This window comes from Scatophagus argus, chromosome 6 (assembly GCF_020382885.2).
Source record: "Scatophagus argus isolate fScaArg1 chromosome 6, fScaArg1.pri, whole genome shotgun sequence".
NCBI lineage: Eukaryota > Metazoa > Chordata > Actinopteri > Scatophagidae > Scatophagus > Scatophagus argus.
In genome coordinates this window covers 1704701-1720609 of record NC_058498.1, presented here as the reverse complement: position 1 = coordinate 1720609, position 15909 = coordinate 1704701, and the positions used below count along the sequence as shown (strand labels likewise).

At 44.4% G+C, this 15909-nt stretch overlaps 1 protein-coding gene across 2 annotated transcripts; it reads right to left on the bottom strand.

Annotated features, from left to right (window-relative positions):
• Nucleotides 1–7902: 7902 nt before the first annotated feature.
• Nucleotides 7903–15834, bottom strand: cyldl (cylindromatosis (turban tumor syndrome), like). 2 transcript variants are annotated; one of them, XM_046390866.1, is made up of 15 exons: nt 15212–15832; nt 14505–14963; nt 13972–14250; nt 13301–13379; nt 13035–13213; nt 12733–12898; nt 11604–11745; nt 10962–11072; nt 10769–10860; nt 10623–10686; nt 10406–10538; nt 9630–9738; nt 9424–9542; nt 9006–9219; nt 7903–8919 (listed from the first exon to the last, which is right to left on the bottom strand). In XM_046390866.1, exons 2-15 carry the CDS (start codon nt 14931–14933, stop codon nt 8735–8737), a joined length of 2301 nt encoding a protein of 766 aa, XP_046246822.1. In that variant the 5' UTR covers nt 14934–14963; nt 15212–15832; the 3' UTR covers nt 7903–8734. The 2 variants fall into 2 exon arrangements, 1 of the variants encoding a protein (XP_046246822.1); XR_006843535.1 differs by lacking the exon at nt 10623–10686 and having other exon boundaries at nt 8778–8919; nt 15212–15834.
• Nucleotides 15835–15909: the final 75 nt, after the last annotated feature.

Genomic DNA, 15909 nt, shown 5'->3' with positions numbered 1-15909 from the left:
GAGACAGGCACAGCGTGGGGGAGGCGGGGGGATGCAGTGGAAACAAGCTGATTTGATAAACTTAAACTCTGCTCATTTAGACATCTCACATACATGAAGCAACGTGACGACTCATTTCAGCCGAGTATTCACTCTCTCCTTTTAACTCTTGGGTGACATTTTTGGCTCTTTGGCTGCTAAATGATCCGCTAAGTTCGCCAGCCAGTCGCTAACGTTGTCTTTCTGCAGTTTGAAGCAGGGCAGTCAGTTTTTGGAGCTGTCACACATATAAAACCACGACCTGCTGTGGAAATCCCTGACTATGCTGACGAGAGCGGATAGAGTGAACCAAACCAGCAAGGCCGCTGGCAGGAAAACACATACAGTGAACTGAAAGAGGCTAAAAAGCTCTTTCAGCAAAGGAACTCCAGAGTCGAGTGATAATTATCTGAGGGTTTACACTATGAGAAAGAGATTTCATATGCATGGAGTCATTTGAGCCATTGCAGATTTGAAAACATTGACTATAGCAGCTGTAATCTTTTTTTAAACCAGGACGGAGTGACAAGCATTGGAACATGGCTGAGGCCATCAATGCTATGATATATGGCGACAGTCTACTCACTGAATATTCTGTGCTCATGTAAAATAATGACAAATGAAACTAATTCACAAGATTTACAACAAAATATTCTTATAAATAATAAAATACACTGACAACGCAGCAGTTTGAGACAACCTGGGATGAGTTGAACTCCCCAGCTGTAGTTACCTCATGCATTTGTTCTGTTTTATGTGAGGCTGCCACTGTGAATTGGCCAATCAGGTAGCTCGGCCTGCTCGCCACCCCCCAACCGCTACTGCACAGACTCTGGCTCCAAATGACATCACTAATACAAGATGGCAGTGCTTGTAATCAGGACATTTTGGCTTCACTTTTGTACAGCGAGAGGAAGTGGAGACATATGTGTCAGTGTTTAGGGTCACAGCCCTTCTACAGGCAGCCTGCCCACTTCCTGTTAATGTCATTGTGCCCAAATTGGCTGCAATTCGCCTACATGAGGTAGTCCTCAGTGGATGAGAATGAATCGAGCTACATGGCTACAATCTAGACAAAAAGAAAAGCCAACTAAAATTAGGTTTTCAATTTAAATCCACAAGTTTCCCCAGTACACCAGCCCTTCACAGGATCATCTCATTATCAGCTGTTGTTGTCCTGACCTTCTCATTAGTGAGCTCAGTCTTTAGTCTTGGGGCCTGACACTGAATCCTCCGTCATTCCTCTGTCGCCCTCTGGTCCCTTTACCTTCTCTCTCCGTGCTAATTGGTTAGACTCGTGTCTGTTGCTGTAGGGTTTAACGGCGCTTCGCTTCAGTACACGAGTGTCGCCCGCAGCCAAATGTTTGTATCCCTGCTGTGCTATGTTTAGCACACACTCAATTAGATTACAGTGGGTCAATAGTGATGTTTCTCACGGGAAATAAAACAACGCACGGCACAGTATGTCACACAAAATACGTGTATGTCAAAGCACTCTGGTGTTTTTCATGTTTCAGTCTTGTTTTTTGTAAATGAAAGAGTGAACAAGGCGAGTTGCAGCTACAGAACCACTCACAGTTTCCATGAACGACCTCATAACTGACTGCGAGATAAGATAAAGTGTCCCAGGCGCTCTGTTGTTCAGCACTGAAAGCAACACGAATGTGTGAATACCACAATCAAGTTCAGACCAATAAAAACAGTCAGGAGGCCATAACACAGACAGCTGACCTGAGCAGCAGCACCAGCACCACCACCAGCACCACCTGTTTTTACTGTGACTTAAACTGGGCCATTCGGGATCCATCGTGTCTGCTTTAACCACACAGCCACAAAACATCTGCAGTTCACGTACGCAAAATTTCCCTTCCATAAAGTTTGCATGTGACATGACATTTACCTCTGAAATATAAATAAAAAGTATGAAGTAACAAAAAATGGAAATACTTAAGTAAAGTACAAGTATGTCATCACATGATAAGCTAAAATTATTTGTAGAGTGAATCAGACCCAACTTTAAGTCACGCATCTTAACTAGAGAGGGAAAAAAAATAAAATGTGAGATGAGAAAAAAAACCTCATAAACGTACAAACCTTACAACAATACATGGTTTGAGAGAGCCATGCAACACAGTTTCCCGGACAGGAAGTCACGACGCAGACGCACTCAGGTCAATTTTCAGAGCTGCGTTTACTGTGAAGTATTTTCAGCCTAGTACTGCATGTTGTGTAAACTGTGTGGTATGGTTTAAAGCTGTATCACATCACGATCTTTTCAGGGGCCCCTGACATCGCATGAAGTGTGACTCTTTCATGGTCTGACCACAGAGAGCCGCAACACACAGTCGCGCTCTCTGCAGGCTGACGGGTGACACACTGTACACTTGACACAGATTTCCAGGGGCCGCACTTAATCTCACCTGGAATCTCAATCAGGAAGGCGGATTCCTTCGTGATCCCTGAGAAGGTCACAGCTGTGTGGGCACACAATGAGGCTGGCACGCCGGCTGACCACAGCGGCGGGCTGCAGAGGCCGCTTGCCTCAGCCCGCAGCGTGGCGGGCACTCGTGTTCGCCTTGACCTGAGGCGCATTCATGGATGATGGTGGTGGTCGGTGCAGAACTCTGACATGATCTCATGTCTGGAAATCTGCAGCACGTTTATGGCTGTGCTGCCTGGTTACAGTGGAGGGATGATGCGGTGGTAAATAAATAGACTGATGAAGCAGGAAGTCCAGCTGGTGAGCAGAGCTTTTCACACGGCATCCTGTTTATGTTAAAGAAGTGCAATTAACATAAAGAATAATTTGGTGTTTTATGACTTGATAGTGTGGATAAGACGCTCTGTCCACAGGGAGCATTCAGCCACACTGTGACGTTAACAAGCTGTGACACAAAGATTACAAGGAAGTCAGTATTAAATCATGACCCGGACACTCGAGGAAACCTGCAGACCTCGCTGTGAGCAGCTTCGTGGGGGGATTATTTTCTTTCTGTATCACCTTGCAGAAGGAAACGTGCATCAACATTAATGTCGTCCCCGGCTGAGCTGTGACGTTAGCCAGCTGTGCAGATGCACGCTTCTTCATGCTTCTCCGCAGTTTTGTTACCTCTGCAGAGAAGTTACCTGTTACCTGTTACCTGTTAATGCTGATTGTTGCCACTTTCAATTTTTTTCTGTGAACTACAATGCACAATATATACAAACAAAAATCACGTTTTCTTTTACTTTCATGATAAAAGAAATTATTAAACTAAACTAAAATTTCTTTTCAAAGTAAAACAACTGGAAGGAGCTGCAAACAACAATTAACTGAAAACAAAACTTGATCTGACATGTTTTACTCTACCAAACAAAAACAGACGCAACAGATTTATGTAACAAAGCAAATGTCAGTTACTTATATCATTTTACAGTATGCTCATAAATCACCAGGGCTGAGGTCATTTATCAGATTTCTGAAGCCTCCCTCCCTCCCAGAGCTTCAACTGGAAATAAAGGCTGTGGTTTTGCATATTTTTAACGCTTTTGTCTTTCTTGTTTCCAGTTTAGTAAGCTGTACTCACAATACTGCCTTGCTGCCACCTATAGGCCTGCGGTGTTGTCTCGTGTGATGCATGCTTATCACAGACCGACTCGGAATCGGAGATATGAGAGGCTGACTGGTCGGCCTCCGGTCTGGGACCAGCATGTTGAAAACCAGACGATTCAGGTCCCTGGCCGGTCGATCGGTGCTTATCTATTAACAACTGACTTGACTTTCCACATAAATCTTGAATTGGTGAAAGGAACTGGCTAATTCGCTGTCGCTGGCTAATTTCTGTATGTAATCACTCTTAACCTCCAGCTCATTTGTTGCTGTCTTGTGACGGGACACTTAGGTGTGTGTTACCGCTTACTCAAATTCACAAGACAACCTGAAGACCCTCTAATTAAATGAGACTGAACTTTGCACGCCGCTGCCTCCTCTGTGGATATTAGATACGACCATGTCATGTTGGCACTGACCGCTGATGACGCATAAGGTATATTTTCTGTAGCAGCAACTTCAGATATTCTGTGAATAAGAGCATGTAATTACAAACAAGCTCTTTCATGGATGTTTAAGTGCTTAGCTGGAGAAATCTGAGCAAACACAGGAAGGGGTGGAGCACCATGTTCACCCTGAGCAGCTGGATCGTTCCTGAGTCTGTATCCAATACGTAACACCTTATTTTATTGCATCTAAGTGGAGCTTTAGCTCGAGAGTCATGCATTAAGATGAGGTCAGTACTGTGAACACGCAGCTAAGTTAGTATGTGGTGGCAAGTCATGAACTGTTCACCACGGTAACACAGTCAGATCAGTCCGATATAGACACACACATTTTGTACACAGAGACACGAACGTTTCACCATCTCTGCACAAATTCAACGTCAGTGAGTCATGTAATGTGACACCAGGCGACGAGTTCGCACCTCTGCAGCTCCACGTTTGCTGTCTGCCTCAGCTTCAGATCATCTCATCATCCCGTGTCCAGAAGCAGCAGGCAGATGTTGATTTTTAACTGGTGAAGAAGGTGGAAGCTGAAGCCTGGAAAGCGACAGACATTTTCTTCATGAGTTAGTGGAGCTCAACCTGAGCTGAAAGGACAGGAAACACTGGAATGGCAGCCATCAGGTGGACTCAACAGGACTCTAAATGAATGATGACTTTGCTCTGTGTTTGCTAAATGTATAAACAGGCAAGTGTTTTCATATCTTTATTGAGCTTTTGTTGCACAGACGTCAGCCTTACGATGTTTAGATGTTTAACGAAAGAAGACATGATGCTGATATGAAACCAAAAGGTATCACAGAGAGGGAAGTTTGTCCCGACGCTCACTACACCTTCATGAAGGATGCTTCATTTAGTCAGTGTGACCACGAACAGCTCAGTACATCCATCTTCCTCACATGCCAAATGACCCACAAAAACAAGGCCGCCCCTCTAAACTTGTGCAAGAGCACCATCACCTACAACCTGGTCTTCATGCCCCCCAAGACGATTCTGATGGAGTCAAAGACGTAGAATATTTAAACCATAATGATAGTGGCTTCCAGGCCTTCCTCCAGCCCGACACAGCACTGAAACAACGAGCACAACTTGTTGCATTTTGTGGTTCTGAATCTAACTGTTGGTGTTAACCCTCCTCCCGACCCACCTGCACCCCGTCTTTGTTCTGGGACCTCCTGGTTTTGTCCTGCTGTGTGAGACTGCTGTCCACCAGGCGAGTTAACTCCAGTATTCACTCTTAGCTCAGTAGAATCTTTCCCAGCTTGTTGAGCTTCTCCTTTTATTCACCATTGAAGGGCAAAGTAAGTCCAGTGTAAGCGACCAGTCAAACTCTGTGACCGCAGGCTTCATCCGAGGCTACTGAGGACAGCTCAGGGTTGGGATCAAGTTATATTTAATGTCCCATAAATTCATGCTCAGTGCAGGCGAGCTGTTAGACCTTGGCATCCCGCTGCCAGCCAACACTGCTGTACACCAAACATCTCACCACATAGCATCTGTACACACATCTATGTGTCCTGCATTTTTTCCACAACGCCGCCGTCTTCAGAGTTCTGTTTTCCCAGCTGAGGCCTCCTGTGTGGCGGCGGCAGCGGCAGCGGCGGCGGCCCAGCAAGCAGGCTTTACGGGATACACGGCTGTATTTGTTTTGTAACTGTAACTGCCCCCGGCCCCTGACGGTTTTAGATCAGTTTGACTGGGCGTCGGTAGCTTTAGAGTGACCTTCATCATGTGCTCGCTGAAGGACCAAGGTAAAGTAAGTTAAACAATCACACACACACACACACACACACACACACTCCATCCCTGCTGCAGTTGGAAAGCCGATTCATCTCACCCTCGTAAATAAGTAAGAATAACAACGACGAGATTTATGAAAGGTCGGATACTCTGCCAACAAGTCCTCTCTCTTCCCGCCAAGTGTCACATATTGAACATATCGAACTGAGAAGTCTGCCACCGTGGCATTCTAGGCCAGTTAAAGGCACAGCCCGCACATTTAAAACACACCATTAGAACCTGTTAAGAGGTCTTCTGTGTTGTCTATTTTCAGATTAATTCAATCTTATTTATGAATATGCGTGCAAAGGTGCAGCCAACCGGCTTGACATGACTCATGTGGAGAACCGAGAAACTTTTGAAAAAGTTGTATAAAATTACTTACTCTCAAGTAATTATGGATCCAAAACAAAACTTTATCACTGTTTAAGTTGATATGAAAAACTTTTTAGCAAATGTTTCTACACATCTGTCAGTCACTGAGCTACACTATTGTTTGTCTGAAGTCCAGTGTTCACTCGTCTTTACTCATGCGATATGAAAAGAAGAACATACGAAATAAGTACATTTTGATATTTTATGTAAACGCCTTGTTATCACGTGAGTGGAATATGGAGGTTCTGCTGTTAGCTGCACGTGCACTTCACGTGAGGTCTGACATCATCAGGCTAACCCTGTTTCCACGTTCACCCTCCCCTCGTGAACGACGGCTGAGGAGCCTTGTGGCGACAGACCATGTTGACGGGGCCAAAACACGCTGCTGCTGATGGAAATGCCGCCGTCAGCTGGGAGAACAGAACACCTCAGGGGACACACTGAGTTAAGAATTAAGAATTCATGAACCTGAGGATGGTACACATTAATATGTACATTAATACATATTAGTTAGAAAAAGAAGTTATTAATGAGTGCAATATTTACACTGACCCAGCAATAAGTTTCTTTTCAACTGCCATCATTACATCTTCACTCAAGTTTCAAATTTAGAAGACCTGGAATAACACACACACACACACACACACACACACACAGCATTCAAACACATTGTGAAAATCAATCTGATGCTGCATGCTTTCTGTGGGGCTGTGAGATGATGCATTAACACTTTCATAATATTGCATGCAATACATCTTGCCCATACCAGCGCATCCCTCTGGCTCCCCCTAGTGGGTGATGGATGTTAAATCCTCTGGCCTGACAGGTTGTGTTTTCAGTCCTGTTTGTTTTTCAGCAACACTGCAGCCTTGAACTGCAGTGACCACAGTGCAGTCTCGCATCTTTTTCTTCAGTGTTTTGTTGTTTAGCATTTTAACCTCAACCAAATCAAAAGTGACTCACCTGGCCTCTTTGCCTCTCTTTCATTCAAAACAAGTTCCTTTCAAAACCACATCCTGCTGGCCGTCATACTCACAGTGCAAGGTTTGCCCTGATGAGGGCCTGAGGTAGTGGGAGATATTTGTGCGGAAGTCCTTAATTTGCCTAAGTGTGTGCTCTGTGTGGTTTTATAAAGGTTCACTGTATGTGGTGGTGTCCCCCAGGGATCAGTTTTTGGCCCCATGTAGTTCAGTTTGTGCATGTTTCCCCTTCCTCTTTTCAGTAAATAAAGTTACTAAGAAATCAGTGAATGGAGGACAAGTGAAACATATCTTTTCCATTTGCTCAAGTTGTGGAAATTGTTCTTATTATCCTTCTGAGAAATTACGATTTAATTTCTGAGTTAAAGCTTAAGACTTTTCCACCGCAGATTTCAAGATGCACGGTCGAACAAGGTGTTAAAACCTCTGACAGTTAAGATGATGTCCTGTAAAGAGCTGCCGCAGGGTGTTCACATTATCACCAAAAGTGACTGAAGATACTGTATCAACTGTACTGGCAGACTGCACTTCTGGAGTGGAGTTGTGGCAGAGTTTGGCTCCAACAGGAAGATATCTGGTATCAAAGAATAAATAATTGACCTCATGATTGCTGGATGCGAGTCCAAAGGATGACTCTGAGTGCCAGCACCCACAAAGACCTGATCGCACTCAAAGTGTGACCGATGAATAAAGCAACACTGAAAACTTCAAACAGTCTTTTTTGTTTTAGCTTTTTTATGGTTTTTCTATATGAATTTTTACACCAAAAAGTATCCTCGTCTCTATACATAGAAAAGTATCGCCTGTAAAAACTGTGGAAAAGAAATACAGCCAGACGTGAAGTTTGACCAATTTGTATCACAAACATCACATCAGTGAGGATGCTGACAGATGCAAAAGAGCTCGTCATACCAAAAAGCAGCATATAATCTCTCCTCAAGTTAAATTCAATTTCAAAAACACAAGAATCCGAACACATTTTACTGAACTACATAAAGTCTCTGGTCGAGTCACAATCTGAACTCTAACCGCCCACGAATCAGAAAACATGTGAGCGGGTATTTACAAAGGAGCAGCTGTGTAATTTAAATTACAACACGCCGTCCCGAGATCATTTTCTTCTTTGGTGGAGTTTTGCTCTCTGCAAAACTCATTCAATACAAATTCAATATACTCTCATATAAAATCTGTAAATATAAATTTTGAAGATAATTATTGAACACCAAGAGCAAAGAGTAAATTACAAAACATTAATTTTACAGTGCAACACGTCGTTCATACGACACGTTAATATTGAATTTCTTTTCTTTATAGTGCAAAATTATTGAGTAAGTCATGTCAGTTTCTACTTTTTCTTGTTTCAGTAATACAGAAGTAAACCAATATTCTTATAACTTATTAACGAGCCAAAAGCGTTTTAAATGTCCATGTCACTCAATCATAAAAACATTAGCAAACCAACCCAGCAAGAGGAAATCGCACGAACAGCAAAAGTAAAAACAGTATTTTTGTCCTGTCGTCTTCCTGCGGGGTCGGGAGGCGTCCCCTCAGCGGTACAGACACATGCTGGTGCTCTGGTACAGGTACATGTAGGCGTCACAGAACAGACGTTTGGCCACACCCTCCATGTCTCGAGGCACCTGACTGGCCAGCTCCGTGGGAGACATTTTCAGGTACGTGCCGACCTCAGGGCAGGCGCGAACCTCCGGGATGTTGAATCCGTCACTCTCTCCTGAGCACAACGCACAGCTGAGCCAAAAAGGACACGCAGAAACGCTGCACATGATGTGACGATGCCTAACATGACAGAACACTCACCTTGTCTGTCTGCCATGCTGTCAAAGAAGATCCAGTCTTGGCTGTTTGGTCCGTACTTGATGAAGGACACGTAGTGGCTGGTCTCGATGCACAGCACCGCAAACAGCTCCAGTTTGTCTCTGGTCAGAGGATGAGGTACATCGCGACCCACGAAACCGCTGGGAATGTCCAGAGAAGCTCGTTGATGGGATCGGCGCTGAGGATGAGTGTGCACCTGGAAGAAAAGCGCATTAAAACGACAGGTTAAGGTGTTCCCCTCCTCCCTCGAACAGCAGCCTGAGCTGGTGAAGTGGCGATGAGGTGGGCTGCATCATGTGGAAAAGTGACATCAGCCCACACTCTCTGTACTCAACATGCCGCTCATTAACACTCCGGCCCGACTGAACAACCGGACACTGAACACTGACACAAATGGCACCTGATCTGAACACGTCCTGCAGAAGATTTTGAATCCCGTCTGGCTGAAGAGGGGCCCTTTAAAACAGTCGCTGCACTCCTCCTGCGCCAGGTTTCCACACACCATGCACTGCTGAGGACCTGAAACACACGCCGCATGTGGTCTTCATCGTGTCTGCTTGAGTTAAATCATGTTAGCCCAAGTGTGATGCACGTGTTGCCCAGCACCTTCAGACAGGAGGTCAGTGATGTCCAGCTCCAGAGAGGGAAGGATCTTGTCAAACATTTTGAATTTCTTCCCAAAACGAGGCATCTGGAGGATGAGGCAGGACGGCACCTGCACATTACAAGATAATGAAATGAGAGGATCAGACAGGAAGCATGATGGGATACGGTGCTCACATTAAAACAGCCAATCAAGCTGCAACACTGATGGCTTTCTGAGACCAATGATAAAAGCACGGTAAACGATCATTTAAAACCAGCAGGGCCAGCAGTCGGCCATTACAGACTCTGCAGAAAAACACGTTCTGACCAAAAAGATGAAGAAAACAAGTTTTTGTTAGCTACGCAGATAAGTGCGACATAGCTGCATAACCACAAACCGAATATGCTGCTAACAAAATGCAAATCCACAAAATAAGTCTCAATTTCATGAATAAGTGTGTCAAAAACCAATACCAAACATGTGCTAATGACACCTTAAAAATGCACACACGGCTGCTGAGCTTAATAACATTAGCTTTAATCGTGGTATAATTCTGCTAAACCTCAAGTCTGCGCAGTAGTTATGGGTGGGGTGGAGCTGCAGTACTAAGTTCCCACCCACACCCCCATCTGACCCAATCATGTGCAATGCTCAGCTGTCAGTCATGCTGGTGGCGTTTGGATGAACAACGAAACATTTCTGTGAAACCTTTTCAACGATCACAATAAATAACGGAAAGGTGGTTGATTAGCGTCACGGGATATGAAGAGTGAAACAAAAATCAAGGTGGTCTCACCTCCGCCAGCTTGAGTCCTTCACTGTGGAAAGAATGTTCCAGCAGCTGCTGGACTGTTGGCAGAACCAGGCTGTGGTTCTGGTCCAGGAAGATCTGATAGCAGTAACTCTCCTGCACTTTACCACCTGCTGAGCTACATGGGCGAGAGAGAGAAACGACTGTTACGGAAACGTTCACTGCAGTGGGATACAGTATTCAGCTGTAGTGTCATAACTACAGTTTGAGAAGAGGATCCAGTGCAAGGATGTGGTGCATGATGACAGTGAGGAACTCCTCTGGATCTGAAAGACAACGGTCACATCAGCAGTCACTCCAAACCAAACAAACACGAGAGCCATTTTAAAGCTTCCGCGGCAAACTGACCCTTCTCATCCGTGGTGAACGAGTGACTGTAGCCGTGTTTCTGCAACTGCTGCCGCAGCTTCATGATGTGTCGTCCTTCCACAAAGCCCTTACTGAAAACAACAAACAAAGATCAGTATTTATACACTTCAAATACACATCAAATTACCTCAAATACATTTAAAGGTCTTCTGAAATACACAAAGGCACACACCTGCGGAGGGGGTTAACAATGTCGTGGAGCAGAATGTTCTGAATTGGGGCGTCTTTGGGTTCTGTTGTCTTAAACAGCATGGAGTCCAACACGGAGGAGCAGGAAAACAAGCTGCAAGCACAGAGCGAAACAAGCATTTAATCCCGATTCCTACATTGCCCAAGTTACAGTGACATGAAACCAGCCTGAGAACGGCAATCAAGTAAAAAATCCTGCACACAGGGACCATTTTTAAAGCTCAGAATTTCAACAGTCAACAAAATAAACCGCCTCACATCATGAGCTCCGTCGTGTAAAAGTCTGACTCAGAAGATTAAAAAGTGTACAAAGATTCAGTAAACTCTGTCTGTCAAAAAGAGGCTTTGGTTCAGCATACGTCTCTCAGTCTCCAAAAAAATACCATCCACAGAGAAAGTGTGCGGATGAAAGTTTTAAAGCCAGAATAAAAAGCAAATTATGTTTTGTGATGTCCGGTTTTACAAATACAATTAACTGACTCGGCTATCAAGCAAGTTTCAAGAGTCTGCAAGTTGAATTCCACACCCACAGAAGTTTCAAAAAATGTTGATGTGACTTGGACAATAGTCTAAGGTACAGGAAAGGTGATCTCTTATCATTTATGGTGATGTTCATCCCCCTGACCTGAAGAGGGCAGCGTCCATGTAGCAGGAGTTGCAGTGGCCCTGGATCCCCTTCATTCGTCCAATCAAAAGCTGGTTAACCTGCTCCGTGCTGATTGGAGGAACAGCCTCCAGCTTCCCTGGGCTGTGCTCTGCCTCCTTCTCTGCAGTGACACACACATACTGTACATCAATATGTGTGTAAACTCATTCGACTTCTGCATCTCGAGCAGGTGATGACTGTTGATGCAGTGCTGCCCCCAGCTGGTCAGACAAAGCAGATGCCAAAAGCAGCATTCTGCAGCATTCAGTGGGATGGTCATCTCTGTAGTTATTTAAAGAAAAAAAAGACATATATTGCGTGTATTCTGTACTGCAAATACGACAAAAGTATGTGGACACCCCTGCTGACTCACTGAAGTGTTTTTGGTCTGGAGCTCCTTTTCATGGCGTTAGCCCGTGTCAACATGACAAAAAAAGGCCAAAACCAACCACTAAGACCGAGTTCTCAGTTGACTTCAGCCTCACTGGTTTTGGACTCCCACATCCAACAATCAGCTCTGGGCTTATTGTGCAAATGTGCAGGTATTCACAAACTCTCAACAAAAACGTAATTTTCAATTCATTTTTCACAGGTTGAATTAAAAAATGTTCCTTTTTTGTGCACATGATAGCGAGTGTGCACCACTGACACGCTCCTGCCTCTGATACATATTGCAGTCTGCTGGGGAGGACTTCCTGATTGGATCTGACAGAAAATCCAAGGACACGTCGTGATAGTGACTTGTCAATCAGAAGGTAGCCCCACCCTCAAGCACACCCTGCTTTGTGGTCTGTTTGACTCTTACAGGGAGGATAATTTACAAAATGAACATCATATTGTATTGAAGAAGACTTGAAACTAGTGACTAAGACCATGAACTGTGTACTGAAGTCATAAATCCAGTGAGAAGCAGGCTCAGTTTTTCATAAGCTTACATGCAGTCAGACTTCTTTTTGAAACCTGTGGAATCGCCCCCTGCTGGCCATTAGAAAGAATGCAGCTGTAAAGCGTTTCCACCCCAGCTTCACTTTTCAGACACAGAAGCTGTGTCCATTATTCACACAGTGTGTGGACTAAACACAAAGGACTTCATCGATCCTGTTCTGACCTGAGTCTTCCCGTTTTGGCATCCTCTCGCTGTGATTGGCTGACGTGCTCTGAAATCGTGAGTCAGGACGTAAGGAGCGAAGCTTCACAAACAGCGCTCTCCCGGGGGGACAAACAAACACGCGCTCATTTTTGAAGGAGCCATCACCCACTCCTTTGTCTTCCTCCTGGACACAAATACACACACAGAAGATGAGATGAATGTCACCGCATCTAAGATTAAGGGAAGGGATTTCAAACCACTGATGACCTGCAACAGAAAGTGAAAATGAAAGCACAACTACATGTCAGTATAAACGCTACCAGCTCCAGTCCAGCCATGATCTCCTGTCGGCCAGGCAGCCTGCCGATCCAGCGGATGATCCCATATGAATCGCCTGTAGCCAAAGTCACCTCGACCACAGAGTCCACACCCAGATCCATGCACGGGTCACCAGCGTTTGGTTTCATCGCAGGTGTACCGACTTCCATGCTCTCTGGCTCTGCAGTGAAGAACATGTTTGGCTGCAGACTTATCACAAATGTGGGAAATAGCTTCACACTATCATCAGGTAAAGAGCTGCTCAAACCTGGAGGCACCTCCCCTTTAGCGACCACATGCAGCGGAACTTCTACTTCGCCTCCTCTCTTTCCATTCTCATCTATGTCCTGGAAACAGCAGTAAATGTTCTGTAAACCCGTTGCATCATAGAGCTCAAGGATGAGCAGGAGCATAAAAACTGCGACAGCTTAGTGAGAATAAAAACAAGCATTGGTGCATATACAGTAGAGTCAGAGGAGTTGGTGTAGCAGGTAGAATCAGCAGTGATGCTGTGTCAGTCTGGGTCACTGAAGAGGACACCAGATGGGTTTCAAATTTCATTAACTTACATCTGAACTGGGACAGCTCAATTATCTTATCAGTTATTTATCTTATTATCTTATTATTATCTTAGATCTATTATTATATTATCTTATTATATCTAATTATCTTATCAATTTACCACTTTTGTATTCTAAAAAGAAGCTCATGACCTGCCATTTATGCTCTATTAGTGGCTCCACTTGGGCAGCAGTTTAATATCATGAGCGTGACAACCACGCAGGGGAAAATCTGGACTCACTCAAAATATCTGTTAGATCTCAAGGGCAAACAAAGAGTTTTGGTAAGTCAAACTGAATGTTAACATAACTTTTGGTTGTTTGTTCTTTTATACATTTTAGGCCGTTTAAATGTCAAAAAAAGGGTAACACGACTCACTGTGGAGATCCGAACTATAGTTTGTCCATCCTTTTGCTTCATTTCCACGACCATTCCATGACGACCTTCATCGGTGAGGAAGTAAGTGACTCTGTCCCCTACTTTTAGCTCCTCTGCTTCGGACTGTGAGGAGGACTCGTGGACTGAGGGTGAAGAGGAGCTGCGAACCGCAGGTCTGAGTCTGGAGAATGGAACTATGATGTCACAATTTTTGGCACAGGGCGAGATGCCTTTATATTGGTAGGAAGCGCTGGCATTTCCCTTCCTCTTGTCTTCTCCCTGGGAGGAGAAGAAGCAGAGCAAAACCCGAGTTAATGTCACTTGCACGGTCTACTCAACACCTCTACAAATGCCTCTGTACGCTTTCCTGCAAAAGAAGGAAAGTTAAGTATATATCTTAAGGCTTTGTTCACCAAAAGTACAAAACATTTTTTGTTCTTCGAATAAACACTAAAATTATGTGAATGGACACAAAGCAGGGAAGACAATGGGCTTCTCTCTGATTTGGATGCACCAATATTTTAACATCCCACCTGCAGTTCAACACCAAAGAACCTCCCTGATAAAGGATAGGAATATGTTCGTATTCCAGTGTAGCGAATTGTGCCTCTGAGCTTCTCTCCTCCTTCTTCCACGGTCACTTCAACGCCCTCAGTGAAGTCCAGCGCTGCTCGAAGAGCTTCTCTGTCCCTGAACCACTTCAGCCTCTCTGCGTCTTCAGAGAGGGCCTGCAGCAGCTCGGCTTCCTCGTAGCTCAGCGTCTCCAAGCTACTCACCTCTATGTTGTAATCTAACGGTGAAGTTGAGTCCACGAAGAAGACGGGCAACTTTTCGAGTGTCCCGCGAACTGTGTCTAAACTGCGCGCGTGTGAAGATTTATAGCATATGCGCCCAGCATTGACGTGGGTTGGGTGGTCAGGTTTCTTCGTTAGGATGAAGTACTGGTACTGCCTTGACGTCATCTTGCTGAGGCCAGGAGACACAGCAGGATACTGTAAAGACAGATGAATAAACAAATACAGTACACACATACACACACAGCACATACAACAAGCCTGTTAGCAGTTTTGTAGACAACACTCAAGCTAGCTGGCTAACTGGCTACAACTCTGAACACACGAACTGTCGTTACTGGACGACTCGTTGAAATGAAATGAAATCATAGCAAAAGTCAATGGAACAACTCATCTAGAATAGTTCAGGTTGGTTTCTTTACATTTGAGTTAGGAATTAGGGTTACCTTAACGTGTGCGCGACTTTAAACGTTGCTTTCTGTTTTGGCTTCGCTCTCTATGGTTTACGTTCACACCAGCCGCCTTGAGTTTCGCTTCCCTTTTCAATTCATTTCACAGCGTCATCGGCATTTCACGCTCCTCTGGTGGAAATCACAGTTTGAGCTCGCAAAACACGGAAACGACTTACTTTCAATAAAGTACTTTATCTAATAAGGTCATCAAAGTTATGAAGCACATGCAGAAATACTTAGCGACGCTGTTGTCTTTACATTTATTGACAGCCAGCAGCGAGTAACGCGACAGGGTGCTGGGAAACTGAATCCCTCAGTACCGTCTTAGAGGTAGCAAACAATCAGGTGAAATCCGCGAGGGCTCCACTCAATCAAGTCATTTTGCTGTCTTTGCAGCTTCGTTACAAGTTTGTATTCTATCTAGAAAGCGACACGTTGAAAAACAAACGACCTGCTATAAATTCAGTCACTGAATTACTGTGTAAGCATAACTAAATGAAACGGCTAAATAAAAGATTGGATTGTTTTACAGATCACGAATTGGGATCCAATCATATTTTGTTTACTTTGTGAAACATCCAATCATGTTTTGTTTACTTCGTGGAACACATATGTTTAATTAATATTGAGCACTTTGAGTTTCCAAAGAAGTTTTTGTCGAACATCGTTTAGCGACCTAACGAGGTTGCAAC

Bases quoted from the DNA above. Each gene is read 5' to 3' on its own strand.
- cyldl (XM_046390866.1), bottom strand. From the start codon at position 14,933: ATGACGTCAAGGCAGTACCAGTACTTCATCCTAACGAAGAAACCTGAC. The intron at 13,214-13,300 runs GTTTGAGCAGCT...TCTTCACTGCAG, and splicing joins TAAAGGGGAGGTGCCTCCAG to AGCCAGAGAGCATGGAAGTC. The intron at 8,920-9,005 runs GTGAGTGTTCTG...CGTTGTGCTCAG, and splicing joins CAGCATGGCAGACAGACAAG to GAGAGAGTGACGGATTCAAC.